This window comes from Lemur catta, chromosome 2 (assembly GCF_020740605.2).
Source record: "Lemur catta isolate mLemCat1 chromosome 2, mLemCat1.pri, whole genome shotgun sequence".
Classification (NCBI taxonomy): Eukaryota; Metazoa; Chordata; class Mammalia; order Primates; family Lemuridae; genus Lemur; species Lemur catta.
In genome coordinates this window covers 136,276,472-136,294,197 of record NC_059129.1, presented here as the reverse complement: position 1 = coordinate 136,294,197, position 17,726 = coordinate 136,276,472, and the positions used below count along the sequence as shown (strand labels likewise).

Below are 17,726 nucleotides of genomic sequence, written 5' to 3'. Positions count from 1 at the left end.
ATCTAGAAGTGACCCAGGGCCAACAAATGAGGGCCTCAGACACAGCACAGGAATGTGGATTTGATCCAGCAGGCAGTAGGGAGCCACTGCATGTTCTTCAGCCGGAAGATGATCTAGTGAAATTGGCATGTGAAAAACATTAACCTAGCAGCAATAAATAGGATGTTTTGGAGGATGGGAGATCTTTCAGAAAGCCAGTTAGGAGATGGTGGGAAAATGCAGGCGTTCAGACATGAACTCCTGGCCTAGAGTACTAACAGTGAGAATTTTGGACACACTACACTAATATAATAAGAAACGGCAAGGTACGAAGAGTGCTTGGAAACAGGACACAAAAAATTTGAGGCTAAAATAAGAATGATTTTGGAGACTGGGAAAATACCATGAAAATTGAGGGACCAAGAATCTATGACAGACAAATATGGAATTTCATTTTGATTCATTGTCATTTACTTTTTTGGTTTATTTTAGTTTTGTGCACTATTTCTTTGGATACATTTACTAGAAACTTGTGTGTTTTAGTTCCCATTTATTGTACCATTTGTGCTGATGCTGTAGCATCCACAGTTCAAGGAAGCTCTGGGGAGTCCTCTAGAAAAAGTGAGTCACCCAAATATTTCATAAAAACTTTAGGCAAACTGATGAGGTTCGTAGGTTAGTATTGGGTTACATACTTACTATGCAGACTTTTCAGTTCTTTGCAAATCTGATCTGCTTGTGCAAATGTGATTGCAGTTTTCCTTGACTGAATGGTTCCACGTGTCTGAGGATTCATGTTATCTACATCATGTTTTCTGTCTTTAGCTGCATGTGCACTTCATGTAAATTTTTATAAGAGCTTAGATTTGGAAGATATTTTTCTTGAAATCAGTTTTATGAGACTCTCTATAGCAAAGATCAAGCAGTTTTTAGATTGAGCAGAATTTATCCTGGTAGAAAATGTTACTTGAAAATCATGAGACGACTTTTCACTTCTCTTTTCATGAGATGACTGTTCTGAAAGTTTCAGTAAATACAGAGTGCCTTTAACTCGGTTTAAGAAAGATAAAGAATGGGTTAATTCTCCTTAGGAAAGAGACATTAACTCTTCTATACCTTTCATCAGAAAACATCTAATAGCCTATGTTTTGGAAAAATGTCTGAATAAGTTTACCATAGATTGGAAAAAATTTCGTAAGAATTTATGATACTTTAATCCTAGCTTAATATATATATTTTTCTTTTTCCCACTACCACGTAAGCACCTTAGCACATATTCTTTACTTGTCTAATTTAAACTGTGTCTCTGGATCCTAGAAGTAGTAGGTACAGAATAGGCACCAGTATTCTTTGAGGGGATTAATCATTATATTACTTAATTATCAATTAGAAAGCATTGTTGAGCACCTGGTATGTTCCCAGAGTTCCACCAAAATGAGAATTATGGTCTTCTGATTTATTTGCACTCCACATTGTCTTTGGGATGCACTCAGACCCAACAACCAACCTCTCAGTGTGTCCCAAACAAAATATCAATGTTTTAAAATGTTTCTTCAGTGAAGACAATTCAAACTAATTTCTGAAACTGATGAACTTTTTGCCAACATGTATTTCTAGCATTTGTGTTAGAAAGGAGAATGAAGTGAAATATTTATGTCTAAACAGAAAAATATGATGTTTTAGCAGCTGCAAGTGGCTAGTTTACCTCAAGATGATAACTTATGGATCAAAGGGGAAAAAATATTTAACTACCACTTGAAAACCTGAACATAGGAATGATTGATGACTTTTTTGAATTCTGTTACTTCTGACAATATAATTTCACATATGTGGAAAAGATTTTTAAAATGGATGCTTGGTTTAATTTATTTATTGACTATGTTACTATCATTGTATCTTAATATTTATTTTCCTTTTAGATTCCTGAATGCATTTTTTTTTTTTTTTTGCCCAGGCTGGAGTGCAGTGGCATGATCGTAGCTCACTGCAGCCTCAAACTCCTGGGCTCAAGCGATCCTTCTGACTCAGCCTCCCAAGTCACTGGGACTACAGGCGTGTGCCAGCACACCCTGCTAGATTCCTGAGTGTATTTCTAAAATAATGGTTTCCATGCCATAGCTTTATGGTCAGGTCATCTGTAGTTAACAATAACTTCTTGTTGCTAACTCCATGTAATGTGGGAACAATTGCTTATGTTACCAATATTGTTTTCTTTTCAATTCTTTCCAAACTTTTCAAAATTAATTGTGAAACACCAAGAGCTAGAGAATGCTTGGTTTCTTTTGTCTTGTTCCCAGGACATAGTGATATGCTTGGGCATTGTTGATTTGGAAGAGGATACCAAAGTTAGTGACATAGGTGGGGTGTATTAGAGGATAGTCCTCTTAGCTCACATCAGTGAAATACCCACTTGGGAGAGGCAGCCCTATTCTCTTTTCTCTGGTGGACAGTGCAGAGTACTTTTGTTTGTGTTTCCACTACTTCTGTCCATTTCAATTAATTAATTATTTATTTTTATAGAATACATTGTCGTGCTTCTTAGAAATTTAAAGTAACTAAAAAAATACTTTAGAAGATTATACAATAGCATATGCTCATTATTGCAAACATTAGAAAACATAAGAAGCTAAATTAAAAAGAAGGACAATGAACAGGCAGAAAGAAATACAGGAGTTAAGATCGTATGTGATTCTACCACCATGGCATGATCACTGTAACCATCTTGGTTTATATGTTTCCACACATTTGTTTGTGTGTTTTCCAAAAATAAAATGATGCTATGCATGATGTTACTTGATTTTCTCACTACGCAACACATTATAAATATATTTCCATGTCAATACATATATTTCCAAAACATCATTTCTAATGACTGCAAGAACTATATATGGATATACCATAGTTTTTCAATCCATAGAATTTAAAATCAGAAATGCCTTTTATTCTAAAATCCTTTAAAATAGCTAGGAGGAGGTAGAATACATAAGCACACATGCTAACTTAAATATAAAATCATATATTTTTAATTTATATGTGCACAAATGTATGTGTATATCAATACTAATATATATGTACAAATATATTGACATGTATGTGTATAAATATATGTATGTATGCATGTATGTATATAATGTAGTCATTCTTTTAAGGAAGCAGGTAGGGAATTGAATTTTGCCAGCATGCTATGAGGGACAAATGGCACGTGGATTCTCGTCCTGTACCTTATTATAAAGCTGTGAACCTATAAGTCAGTGATATAACTCTCTATGCATCCATTTTTCTACAAGTAAACTTCAACTAAGACACTATCTCTACATAATTCGAAGCTACTTTGAGAAGATAAAATGCAGCTAAAAGCAATCTTAAAAAGTCAAAAGCATACACACAAATAAAAGCAATTTTATGTGTGCTTTAGAAGAAATGTGCATAAGTTGTGAGTTTAGGATGTAGAAGAATTGTGCTGTGGATTTTCAGACACCAGAGATGGTTTCCGTTGGTGACTGTGGCTTATCCTGTGCTGGAGGTTCTAAAAATATACCTACTGACCTTGTATAAAGGATGATTTCAAGCCACAAGACAAGAGAATGGACTAAAAGACACTGGTATTCGTTAATACTGTCATTTCTACCTCGGAGGAAGAGTTCAGGTAACACGTCAGTTAGTGGTAAGCGTGTGTGCACTTTTCCCAAGCAATAGAATGAGAAGTGACCTGTGGGATAAGCTGAACTTTTGGTTAGACTTGAGGATTTTCCTGAGAAGTCTTTATTTGAAGACTTACCATCCCTCTGGAGCAAGCTCTTTTAAGAGAGAGGGCCTAGCTGCCTCTGTAGACAAGCTAACTGATAAAACTCATCTGTCACCGTGCTGCTGTGTTTAATCTTCCATAAAGCTTGCTTCAAGAACATTTTAAAAGGAAGCCATGTAGTGGAAATTTTTTTAAAAAATGAATTTTTTTTAAGGAGCCAGAATTTAGGGAGACATGTTTGAAACAATGTCTTAAAAAAAGACACAAGGACATTGCATGCTGTAGTAGAAGAGATAGATCCCTGGGTTCAGAACCAGGAGGACAGATTCTACCCTGATGCTGCAGCCACATGACAGCCTAAGGCAACCACAGGTCCTCTCGAGGCCTCCTGTCCCTTACATGTTATACAAAAGTGAAGAGATGGCTGTTACCTGTGAAAGAGATGGTGTTCATTAGCAGAACGTTAACCACTGATAGTTTCACACTTTGAATCTTATAAAACTTACTGTAGCAAATGCATGTTCATCGTTTACTGACAGATAATAATTTCAGAGTAGTTTTAAAAGTTTAGTTGTGACGAAATAAACATAACATAAAGTTTACCATGTTAACCAGTTTTAAGCGCATGGCTCAGTGGCATTAAGTACATTCACGTTGTGCAACCATCACCACCGTGCATCTCCAGAGCTCTTTTCACCTTGCAAAACTGAGACTCTGTACCCTTCAAACAATAACCCTCCATTCCTTCCCCCTCAGTCCCTGGCAACCTCCATTCCACTTTCTGTCTCTGTAAATTTGACTACCTAGGTCTATCATATAAGTAGGATCATACAGTATTTGTCCTTTTGTGACTGGCTTATTTCACTTAGCATAGTATCTTCAAGGTTCATCCATGTTGTAGCAAGTGTTAGAATTTCCTTCCTTTTTAAGACTGAATAACATTCCATTATATGTGGATACCGTGTTTTGTTGAAGCATTCATATCTGCTGATGGGCACTTGGAATGCTTCCACCTTTTGGCTGTTGTGAGTAATGCTGCTATGAACATGGGCATAAAGGTAGCTCTTTGAGACTCTGCTTTCAATTCCTTTGGGTTTATACCCAGAGGTGGGATTGCTGGATCACACAGTAATTCTATTTTAAATGTTTTGAGAACCAAACTGTTTTCCATAGTGGCTGGCTGCACTATTTGACATTCCCACCAACAGTACACAAGGGTTCTGGTTTCCCCACATCCTCACCGATGTTTGTTATTTTCTGTTTTGTTTTTGTTTCTGTTATAGCCATCCTAATGGGTGTGAGGCGCTACCTCATTGTGGCTTTGATTTGCCTTTCCCTAATGACTAGTGACTGACCTTGAGTGTCTTTCTGTGTGCTTATTGGCCATTTGTGTATCTTCTTGGGAGAACTGTCTTTTGTCCAATTTTGAACTGGATTTGTTGTTGTTGTTGTTAAGTAGTATCTTAAAAATATTCATGAAACTCAGGGAAACAGCTTGAAGAGATTTGAAAGTTCCTGAAATATTTAAAGGCTTGATATACAGTGTGTGAAAGCAAGATTATGTGTTATACTGACTGTGATTTTAAAAGAATTAACCTTATTTTTATGACTCCTAAATCTCTAGTATGGAAAGAGAAGCCACCTGATTTTAAATTTTCTTAGATGTTGTACCTTTATTTATTCTTCCCAGACTCCTGCAATAACCATGGATAGCAAGAGATATATTTATTCTGTAATAGTGAGATTTAGTCAAATTTCTTCCAATCCATTTAAAACCTTTCCTTCCTATTTATTACTTTCTTCCTTTTTTTGCTATGCTGCCGAAGAGACCAGCCCATCTACGTGAAAACCATAGCACCTCTGGGGGTTTTAAGGCTTCTGAAAGAGCAGGGCAGAGCTGAGGCTGGATGGGGCAGACCGTGAACGACCTCATGTGTGAAGGCTGGTGTGCTGTGCTGAGGAGTTTACACCACAGAGAATAACACAGAGTTCCTCTAAATTGTGAGGTTTCCACTTAATTGTTTTTGAAAATGACATTTCAGAAGGTAATGACTATCTTTGTATTTCCAACTACCTGAAAGTTCATTAGTAATTTCATTTTTCATAAAATATAATTCCTTAGGGAGAGAACAGAAGAACGTAGGTAAGATGACCAGCTAGAATGCCAGCCTCTCTTGGTCACCACCTAAGCAGGACCGAATGTGCTAGTGAGGTGGGCATATCCTTGGGTGACTTTTAGGAGGAAATAATAAATAGGGACTATGTGCTGAGCAGTTGGGCTGTTCCTGGGGACCACGCACAGGAATGTTTTCTGCAGGACAATGGCATGTTGGTTTAGGTTTCTGAGAAGCGGATCCCGAGAAGAGGATTTGGGTGTCAGTAGCTTATTTGGGAAGTGATCCAGGAAATACCTGGGAAGGGAGTAGGTAGGGAAGTGAGAGAGGGTGGGAAGTTAGCTAGTAAAGCTCTCCTTAGCAAGGAAGGTGTGACTCTGGGTGACCAAAGCTTAATCCTGCTGGGGACTCTGTGAGAACCTGTGAAAAACACGTACCCTTGAGTTTTCATGCCAAGGGGCAAGGGAGCTGGGTGCTTCCACCCCGAGTCCCATCAGTTGTTGGTTGAGAGCTCATCCTGGGGGCAGTGATCCCTGAGCGCCTCTGCACAGGTGGCAGAGTGGAATAGGGCAGCCGGAGGAGGCTTCCTGCAAAGATGCAGGTGCTGGCAGTGGGAAGTCTGGCCGGTGTGCCCTGGGTGGTCAGGACCGGGGCCTGGGGCGGCGTCACCAGGAGTGCCCACCACCCGTGATCTCCTTACTTCAGAGCCCCTTTCCTCTCCCGCTGTGGGAGCCTCGGTATCCTCAGAACCATCACAATTAGCATGATAACACTTGTGCCTAGTTTTATAATTAATGCCAAGAATATCTGGGTTCTGTAGGAAATTCGGCCTTTCCATCTGTTACCCCAAACATTTACCAAATGTTGTCTACGTAGAATATCTATTTCTAGGCTTTTGTAAGAAGAGAGTCTCTCTGGGTCAAAGTCTAATTGTATTCATAGGGTAATAGTAGATAAACTCAAATGCAACAATATTTTAAAAAATATATACCCCAAATAATGTGTGACGAATATAGCAAGCTTGCTAATATTATTGATCTCCAAAGAAATGAAAAAAAAAATTTTTTTCCAACCACTAATCTGATGCAAAGAAAACCAGGGAGAGTTGAGACACAGAAATAGCCCTCTCTATTCAGAGGACTCCGCTCACAAGGACTGGTCAAAAAGCTTTATTTTACATCAATGTTTCTTTCTGGGTTATTCCTTTTGTTTTCTTTTTGTTCCTTTTTCTGATTTCCTAAAGGCATTAGCAATAATAAAATCTTAAATTTTTTATGGCTTTAACAATTTTACAGTGTTACATACATCTATGTTGATTCCATTTAGCCTCGAGAAGCTGGTTATATCTGCTTTTTCACTGTGAAGGCACTGATTCAGAGAGGTTAAGCGCTCTGCCTAAGATAACACAGTGAAGAGGCTTGCGTCAAGCTATTCTGATTCCAGATCCAGGGTTTGTCTTCTGTGTGGTGCATCACAGACTCTCTTTGCCTCCTATGTCAGCTCCTGGGCTTATTTCAGCTGTGCGGAAGTTCTCAGCCTCATGATTCGAATTGCTTAGCTGATTGCTGAGTCTTGGCCTGAGTTCTGTGGCTTCATTAATCCCACATGGAGTTCCCGCATTATAATACCAATCTACTTTGGTGTTCTAGGTAAAGAACTGATCAGTTTCATAAATTCCAGCATTCAGAATGGGATTAATTTTCCTCTAAAGGCTATATAATAGTACTACCTCACTGGCATAAATGTTCGATAAATGTTAGCTCATATTAGATGGTACTCGAGATAATTCTATTTTTTTTTTTTTTTTTGAGACAGAGTGTCACTTTGTTGCCCGGGCTAGAGTGAGTGCCGTGGCATCAGCCTAGCTCACAGCAACCTCAGACTCCTGGGCTTAAGTGATCCTCCTGCCTCAGCCTCCCTAGTAGCTGGGACTACAGGCATGAGCCACCATGCCCGGCTAATTTTTTTTTTGTATATATATTTTTAGTTGGCCAGATAATTTCTTTCTATTTTTAGTAGAGACGGGGTCTCACTCTTGCTCAGGCTGGTCTCGAACTCCTGACCTCGAGCGATCCACCCGCCTCGGCCTCCCAGAGCTAGGATTACAGGCGTGAGCCACCGCGCCCGGCCGATAATTCTATTTCTTTAAAGAATTTCAACCATTCTCATTGCCAGACATGCTTCTTGTATCTACAAAAAAAAAAAAAAAAAAAAAAAAAAAAAAGAAAGAAAGGAAAAAAAAAAAAAAAAACCTGATCTTTTTTTTTTGCTTTCAGAGCAGTACTTGTCAGGGCTGATGCTGATAAGGGTGGCTCTGTAACACTTGCAGGAGGTAGATTGCCTGGGGTGCTAATCGTCATGTTGCCTTTTCTGAGAGGAAGAGGGAGATGAGTTGCAGTGTCGTGGGTTCTACTGTATGGAGAAAAGGAGGGAAGCTTTAGATTCTGTGGAAGTTTGTGGGGAGGAGTGGAGAAAAACTACCCAAACTATCTAAACTTGATAATAACAATGTCACTACTAAAAGTCCTTAGACTGTATGGCACAGACTATAATGAAAATCCTGTACTCTGAAGTCTCTTAGGGTAATTATTATTTGTGCGGGGTTATATCATCATGTTTACATTCAATGAGGTTCATTTGTTTCTATTTGCTTTTAATTTTGGCTGTTGCCTTTTTTGTTTTTGATTTTTTTTTTAATATCAATCATATACCCAATTCCAAAGTCAAAGCCATGTAACAAGTTATGACCAGGTAAGTCTCACTTGTGTCTCTGTTCTCTATCCTCTTCCCACCTTCTCCTGTTTTATTTTGTTCAGTTTATTTTTCCATTGTTTCTTTTTACAAATACAGGCAAATGTGTATATTGAGTCATATCCCACAAAATTAGCATACTATGTATGTTGCACTGCACCTCGCTTCTTTTCCCACTATGTCCTAGAGCAGGGGTGGGGAACCGTTTCGTGTTGGAAGGCCAAGTTAATTTAGCTGTAACCAAATAAGGCCACATTCAAGAAACTTCAATTATATATACTTAAACATGTACATTATTTTGTAAAAATCTAACTACTATGTACTTAATAATTTCAAAAAATGAAAACTATTTGTTAATTTTGAAGTTAACTAACCTTTAAATGACTTTGTTGTGTCTGCTTTTTGTTGGAAAGCATTTGAATAGTTGGTTGCAGCATGGAGGTCCACAGTTGCAGTTGATCCTCTAAATGGGTGTCAGTCATTTGTGACCGTAAGTGTGTCTTGATTTGGGTTAGGTAGGATAATGTGGATTTGCAGCAATAAGTGGTTGAAAAGCAAGAAAGCATTTTTCAGACATGTTGCTGAAGGCATGAATATTCTACTACATTTTTCCAAATTTCAATTGGCTCTTTCTTAGCATCAAACCATGACTTTGAAATGTCATCTACTAAGAGCTCAATTAATTCCCTCAGTAGTTCTTTAGGTGCCTTGGTGATATCAACTAGGTGAGGCTGAAATTCTAATTTGGGTGTGATGTCATGATTCTCAAAGTCAGTGAACCTGTCATTGTATTCTCCAATTAAGAGGTCTATAACAGCTGCATATTCTTCAAATGATTCGCATATATCATTGTGCTCAATGCCCTTTGCCAACTGGGGAAAATGTTAATCCGAGAAATTTCTTTTTGAAGAAGAAATGTTTTGGAAAAGATAGCTTTTTTTCAAATGCTTGGATTTTTTGCCACATATATATAGACTTAGTTTTAGCTTGCAAAGAAATATTCAAGTCATTTTGATCTGACGTGTTATCACACATAAATGCTGCATTCCTATAGAAATCTTCATTCAATAATTCACATTGCTGATTCTGTTCTTCACAAAATTTAACTCTCTGTTCTTGCAGAGATGAAATTTTGGCTAACACCTGTCCCGGTAGTAGCCAACACACTTTAGAATGATATGGCAAATCCACACTGAATACCTCATTGTTCAACTTTAGCATGTTATGAAATTGACGATGTCATGTTGCATTTGCATGAAAATAGTTAACAGTTCTTATAACTTGTTGAAAAGTGTCACTTAAAATAGTAGCTTCAGCATAGAGATTTTGGTGCAAGATATTAGTACAATGAAAAGAAATGAGAGCGTCTGGATCTGTTAATAATTTTATCTGTGCAACAAACACTTCATGTTTTCCTGTCATGGAAGGTGGACTGTCTGTACATACACTCACTAAATTTACCAAATTCAGTCCAACTTCATGAAATTTATCTTGAAAGTTTTTGAAGATATTTATTCCCCATGTTCTGTTTGCAAGAGTGCCCAATGTGAGTAACTCTTTGCAGCAAAGAAAATCTTCTATTATGACCTAAATGAAATATAAAACCTGCAGCGAGTCAGTAGTATCAGTTGATTCATCCAAAATGATGGAATAATATAAATTTTCCTTTTGAAGTATTGCATGAAGTTGTTCTGTTAAGTTGAAGGCTAATTCATGCTGCTGATCAGTTATGGTTCTCCTTGAAAGAGGCAGTTGTTTGTACTTTGAAATATTATCAGTGTCTAAGCATCCTACAACTTCGACAATGCATTCTTTCACAATTTCTACATCACTGAATGGCTTCCCTTTTTTCCCCCTAGCATATAAGCTACTTTATAACTTGCTCCTGTGGCATTATTTCTAGGTCTTATTGCTGCTTGAAAGAATTGTCTTTGCTTTTGCTTTTCATTTTTAAATTTCTGCAATACAAACTTTTATGCCTCTCCCTCTAATTTAAAATATTTGTAGTCATTATGAGTGTTTTAATGCTGATGAGCATTGAATTTCTTTAATGTTGATATTGCAGTATCAGAGCAAGCAAATCATTTTATCTTTAGCAGAAACAAGATAATATTGTAATTCCCAATCCTCATTAAAAAATCTGTTTTCGTCCTTCAGTGTTCTATTAGTCTTCTTTGACATGATGGGCTGTTAAGTGGACAGAATTAAAAATATCATTGAGCTGTGCAACTATGCACAAATTCCACTTCAGACAGAACCACAGTGCACCAATGTCAAAAGCTGATAACAGACTGATGTACTTGACCTGATGAACTCTTGCCGACCAGCCTCAGGTGGTTGTAGCGCCAGTCAGGCGGGGGAAGTTAGAACTAGATCATGAGCACAGCAGCTGTCAATTTAGCCCTTATGGCTTACTAATGTTCTAATTGTGCTGGTCAATCTGGGAGGATTATTTTACTGAAACTTATTTTATTCTTTGGTATTTTAAATACATTCATTTTAAAAATAAAACAAAAATATAAAAGACAAAAATATTTTAATAAAAATAAAAGGATTTGTTCTGTAAAATTTGGATTCAATCAAAAGGCCACAGTTTCCCCACTCCTATCCTAGAGATTACTCTATATGTGTGTCATTTTTCAAAGTTATTCATTGTGTGTGGATACCATAGTTTATTCAACTCTCCCCTGATGATAGATAGACATTCACATTCTTTACAATCCTTGGAAAATACAAATAGTGCCGCAATGCACATGTAATTACTCATATTCTCCAAGGTATATTTAGGACAGATCCCAGATGTGGAATTTCTGGGTCAAAAGGGTAAATGCATTTTTGCTAGTTACTGCCCAGTTTCCTTCCATTGGGTTCCATTTTGCATTACCACCAGCAGTGTGTAAGAATGACTATTTCTCTGTGGAACTAGAACTTTAACAAGTAATTTTATCTTACGTTTTTTTCAATCTCAGTTTATTTTTAGCTTGTATTTTAGAGAATATAATTCAGATTTCTCTAGCGGTCACAAATCTGTGTGTACCGTGAGAATTTAGTGACCGCTGTTCCAAGGTGGTATGACAATGGGCAACTCGGCTCTGTTTAGAATTTATGTTTTCAATGTGCCAGGGATTTCAGGGCAGAACTGAGAAAACAACAGATATATTTTGAGGTATGGAGAGTTTTGCATCTTCTCTTGATTCTGATACTCATTGGGTAACCTCTCTTAAATTTACTTAAAGTAATTTCAAGAATTTCAAATCCATATTCACTTATAAACACAAAAGTATATTACAAAGAAACCTTTATTTTTTTAAACTATTCTTTCACACTTAAGATTGTATTTATTTTAAGACCTATAATTTGTTTAATAACAGGCTTTAGGGGGAATATGTTACAATGAAAATATACATAGATTCTAAAGTGCCTTTTGGTTTTAGAATTATTGAAGTGTAAAACAATCAGTTTTTTAAAGTCAAGGAAATATGGTTTCATTGAAAATAGAGAGATAATTGTACTTCTTATTTTTTTATCTTGAAATACATAATAATTCATATGTTACTGTTCATTCGTTTATGGTTTGGTTTTCTTTGGCCTACTTAGCCCCTGGAATATATGTCACTTATCATTTCTCCAGGTCTTAAGAAGTCATTTTTCAAAACCTCCCCCCCCAAAAAAACCAGTCATTTTTCCTATTTTGCAAAGTACTTGTCATATGAAAAAGTCAAATGTGGTGTGTTGCTTCCAAATTTAAGACTAGATTTGGTAAGACAAATTTGCACAGTGGCCAAAGTATAGTTTGAGACCTCTGGGAAGAGAATAAGGTTTTCATTACATCATGATGCAGAGGGAAGTTTGCAAGTATCAATACAGAGCTTTCAGGAAACTTTTTAGAAAGTTAGGAACCATTGAAGAGGAAGGTTATCATTCAAGAGAGTTATTTTAGTTAATGTAACAGGCAACAAGAGATCTGAGAGGGGTGGGAGGAGGAAGAGAAGAAAATTGTCATTCCTTCAGGATTTGCCCTCTGTGATTGTCATTTTTGAGGCATGTTTTGCAAGTCAAATAAGCAAGGACCACTTTTGACACAGTTGTCTGTGATTTTGAATCTAGCTCAAATGTCTTTAGAACAATTTAAAAAAGGCTCTGCTTATAAAGAAAAGATTTAATGGGGAAACATTAAGGTGTCCTCACTAAAATTTATTTGGGTTCCAACTTGAAGGGATCTCAGCTATTTTAGCTATGCTGAAAAGGAATGTGTCCCCGTGAAGATTTACAATTTATCTTTTACATTGATGCATTAGGAAAACATATGTATATATGTGTTTCACTTTTGTTGACTGATTTTGTTATTGTCATCACTTGAGATGGGCTTCTTGTACTGAAAATAAATTGTCTAGAGACTAATTACGACCTAAGTTGGGAGCCAATTCTAATTCATCTTCATGGAAGTATTGTTTTTACGTTGTTTTAATTTTTCTGTTTGTTTTGGTTGAGTAGGGGGCAGGGTGTTGGAAAACATGAAATTATGGAATTAATCATGGCTTTATCATTAAGGGCCTTTCGTCCTCTGCTAAGGCACCTGGACCTTACCCAAGCGCAAATGGGAACCATGCAGGGTTTTCATTAGACAAGTGTTACGAAGAACATTCATCGTTCATGATGCAAAGATTTGCTATGATTGGGACACTAAATTGGATGAAGGAACAGAATTAGAGAGAAGGAGAACAATTCAGGAGACTTTTGCAGTAATTGAAGAAACAGTTAGTGGTAAGTGGAAGGAGGTGAGAGGTAACGGGTGGATTGAAGACCTGTGGCAGTGCAGCAAGGAAGCGACTTTGAGTTTATCCACGTGGCTGCTGGCAAGGGAATGGAAGAGTCAGGAATGTCTCCCAGATTTCCTGTTTTGGCAACTAGATAGAAACCAATATTGCCCGTTGAAGTAGGGAACACAAGGAAAAAGAGGAGCAGGCATTTTATGGAGTAAGATGGTGAGTTTGGTCTTGGGTTTGTCACTCTGGGGGAGCCACGGAATACCCACGTGAGCAGGTACATGAGGCGGTTGGAAATCTGGGACAGGAGTTCCAGGGTTGAATCCCAGTTTGAGGAATGGATTTTGGATTTGTCTGTACAATGATGATACATGAAACCATGGGAGTGTGCGTGATCAGCCGTAAAGAGTATTATTAATAGAATGAGAAGAGAATAGTCTGTGGTGGACAGAATTCTGGAGAACCCTGACATTTAAGAAACAGGCAGGAGAAGAGACCCCTGCAAGAAAGCAATGAGTAGCTGGAGGAAAAAGGGAGCAGCACTCATGTGCTGTCAAACAAGCCAAAACAGGTGAGCATCTCAGGAGGGAGGGAGTGGGCTATGGTGTCAGCTGGTAGAGTTCAATTAAGTGAGGACTAAACAGGGCAGATGGGATTTAGCAGCACGGAAGTCAATGGAGTTCGTGGAGCAGTGAGTATAGACGTGAATGGGAGGAGAAAGTAGAACAAATGGTGAGTATAAGTGATTTTTTTTCTAAATCAATTATGGGAATTTATATAATACGTAAAAACACCTTAGCCTAACATTTTTTTAAATTGAGATGAAAGTCGTATAACATAAGGTTAACTATTTTAAAGTGAACAATTCATGGTGTTTCGAACATTCACAATGTTGTGCAACCACCTCCTCTGTCTAGTTCCAGAACATTTTCATGGCATTGAAAAGAAACTCCATACCCATTAAACAGTGGCTCCCCTCTCTCTGCTCCCTCTAGCCCGTGGCAACTACCAGTCTGTGTTCTATGGATTTCTTCTTCTGGATATTTTATATAAATTGAATTATATACTATGTGATCTTTTGTGTCTGGTTTCTTTCACTTAACATAATGTTTTCAAGGTTCATCCATGTAGCATGTTCCAGTACTTCATTTTCATGGTTGAATGATATTTCATTGTAGCTCTGTGTGATAAATTGTTTATCCATTCATCTGTTGATGGGCATTTGGGCTATTTCTACCTTTTTTGGCTGTTGTGAGTAGTGCTTTGTGAATATGCATGTATATGTTTCAGTACCTTTTTTCAATTTCTTTGGGTATATAGGTTGATCATCCTTAATCTGAAAATCAGAAATCTCAGATGTTCCAAAATCTGAAACTTTTTGGACACCAACATGATGCTCAAAGTAAATGCTCATTGGAGCATTTTGGATATTGGATATTTGGATTTGGGAAGCTCAATCAGTGCATATATGCAAATATTCTAAAATCTGAAAAAATCCAAAGTCCAATACACTTCTAGTCCCAAGCATTTCAGATAAGGGATACTCAACTTTTATAGTTAGAAGTGGAGTTGATGAACCTAACGTAGTTTTTCAAAACTATACTTTCCTGTAATGCTAATTGAGAATCCACAGGAAGCATTTTTTTGTTGTTCTTGTTTTGAGACAGGGTCTCACTCTGTTGTGGCACGATCATAACTGACTGCAGCATTGAACTCCTCGGCTTAAGCAATGTTCCTGCCTCAGCCTTCTGAGTAACTGGGACTACAGACGTAAAATACTGTGCTGGCTATTTTTTAAACTTTTTTTGGAGACAGGGTTCTTGGCATGTTGCCCAGGCTGGTCTCAAACTCCTGGACTCAAGCAATCCCCCTGCTTCAGCCTCCCAAAGTGCTGGGGTACAAAAAGTTGATTTACACAGTCTGTGTTTTTATATACTTTATATTCTCTTTGAGATAGAATTGGTGAAACTACCATCCAGTAATTAAGCAGCCCATCAAAAGATAAGTTGAATATATATATATATATATATCAACTTATATATTTACTTGGTGTATACAGATAGGCATATATAATTTTTAAAGAAGGAAGTACCCACTAGAATTGAGTTTTGAGTCATATAAAAAGAAAGCATTTCAGGTGAAGAATTTGGTTAGATCAAATCATGTAGGTGATAGAAGATGGGCATAGGGTTGAATGTCTCATGGTTTATTTTTTTCTGAAGAAAATAATGCAAGTTGCACTCTAGTTGGCAATAAGAGAAGGAACAGAATGATGAAGTGAACTAAAAGCACCATGGAATTAATTTAATAGCTAGTCAACTTTTAAAATTAAGATTGTATTTTCAAAATCAATTTCTACTTATCTTCTGATAACCACTGACTCATTTATGTTTAATCTTGTGGATTGTATTTCTCTACTCACAGACACCAGAGTAGATGAAAGGAAATTTGAGCTCTATCTGTGACAAACAATCTAGCTTCCCTGTGGCTCAGTTAAACTTTATTTATAAAATATAGATTAACAAATTCTTAGAGAGGTGAGACAATGATTACATTTCCTATAATATTTTTGACGATTTAAATTGACATTTATGCTATGTCCTCAAAAGCATCATTTTCTTCTGCCGTCTTTCCTTTGTAGAGAGAACTCCTAGGAATGGGTTATGGGACTGAGATTCTGCAAACCATGGCTCTGTGGCTGAATCCCCAAGGCACTGTCTACAGACTTGGGAGAGGAAATAATGTTTGCTGAGTGTCTGTTAAGTGTTTTATTTATCTGACCTCATTTAAGTCATAACAGCCAGTAAGTGGTAGATCCATGATAGGAATGTGGTTTGGCTACCTCCAAAGTCAGGGCTGTGACCACCACATCAAGAATGCTAATTGGGTTTCATCTTCTGTGCTGGTTTATCGGAGCAGGATGCTGAGGACTCTGATGGGTTATCTGTGTTTTCCACAGATGGGAAGGGGGCGGGAGCAGGTCCTATGCTTGCCATTGTTGTCCTTCCCTAAGCTCTATCGTGTTACTTCTCATGGAAAGATTTGGGTGCCTTATCAGGAGAATTTTAATTTATCTCATAAGCTGCATATCTGGGACAAGTCCATGGTTAATTCATACTGATTGAGGGAGGTATCTTTTGATTCTCCCTCATTTCACTTTTACCATCTCTGTTCCATGTGTGTCATCTAATCGACTAAACTCTAGGATTGATGCATTTATTTCTATTTGTGGTATGTATTTGTTTCAGGCAGAGAAAGCTGATGGATTTGTCAACCTGCCTGATTTCACTGTTGAAAGAGCATCTGAATGCAAGAAAAAACAGTAAGTTGTCTCTCATCCTCCACAAAACTCTGAGCTACGATAATATCTCTTCATAATGTTCATCAAGTGATGTGGTGATTTAGAAGCGAGTGAAGGAAACACTCAAATGTCTGAGAGTTTTGAGCATTATGGCTTGGCACCCTAAATAGTAATGGAAACATTTAACCTCTCATTTTCTGGAATTTCATTTCGTGAAGCAGATGGGATTTAAAACCCCCATGAAGCCTTGGCATGGAATGTTGTTTATGACTGTGTCTGAGATGGAATAAAAACAAGCTTGCATCCAGGACTGGCAGGGAGGTCAGATGTCAAGTTTTTGTCCTTGTAAAGAGAAGAACAAATAGTTAAATAAGACTCACCAGAGTTGTGGCTATGATAGCAGGAACAGTTTCTCTTTTTCAGTTCATGGAGCTGTCAAAGCACCCATGGAATTGAATTCTCTGAGATGTCTTAAGCTTGGGGATTACACCTTGATATAATTTAAGTCCATCCAAAAGGTTTGAGAACTGACAGGGACCAAAGAAGCTGTCAGGTCATGGTCCTTGTTTGTCTGAGAAAGAGACAGCCCAGTGAGTCTGTGGCCTGCCTAGAGTTCACGGGGAAGCTGGCTTTAAACCCAAGTAACCACACTCCTAGCCAAGCACTTTTCCCATGATAGCATCCTGCTGTCTTTTGCATATGTGTCCTCGTTCACCTTTTTCTTATTATTTTCTTCTAACTTTGACATCTTTTCCAGTCTTCTCAGAAACGGGCATTTCCTTATTGTCCTATGTTACTAGTTGCAGCAATTGATTAGTTGTTTTCTTCTAAGAAAATGAATAAACTGGTGTTAGCTTTAAGTCTTTGCCTCTCTGCAGTTGCACATCTCCAGTGACACACGGGCAGTGTTCATTGTTGTGGTTTTTGACTGGTTACTTATAAAAACCCTGACCTGTGCTACAGGACTTCCGGTCTAAATGGTGAAATGGACACACTTTATTGCTTGTTATCTGTAATGTTTTATACTTTTCAACTGAAACCAACCCGGTATTTTTCCTTTATTAATAAAA

General features: G+C 37.5%; 1 protein-coding gene across 2 annotated transcripts in view; it reads left to right on the top strand.

Moving 5' to 3' along the window:
- IPCEF1 (interaction protein for cytohesin exchange factors 1) overlaps window positions 1-17,726 on the top strand; it is a 96,523-nt gene that overhangs the window by 33,832 nt on the left and 44,965 nt on the right. For both annotated transcript variants that reach the window (XM_045544606.1, XM_045544607.1), the window contains one exon: window positions 16,604-16,677. In XM_045544606.1, the coding sequence (XP_045400562.1) occupies window positions 16,604-16,677 (74 nt within the window). The remainder of the gene's footprint in view (window positions 1-16,603; window positions 16,678-17,726) is intronic.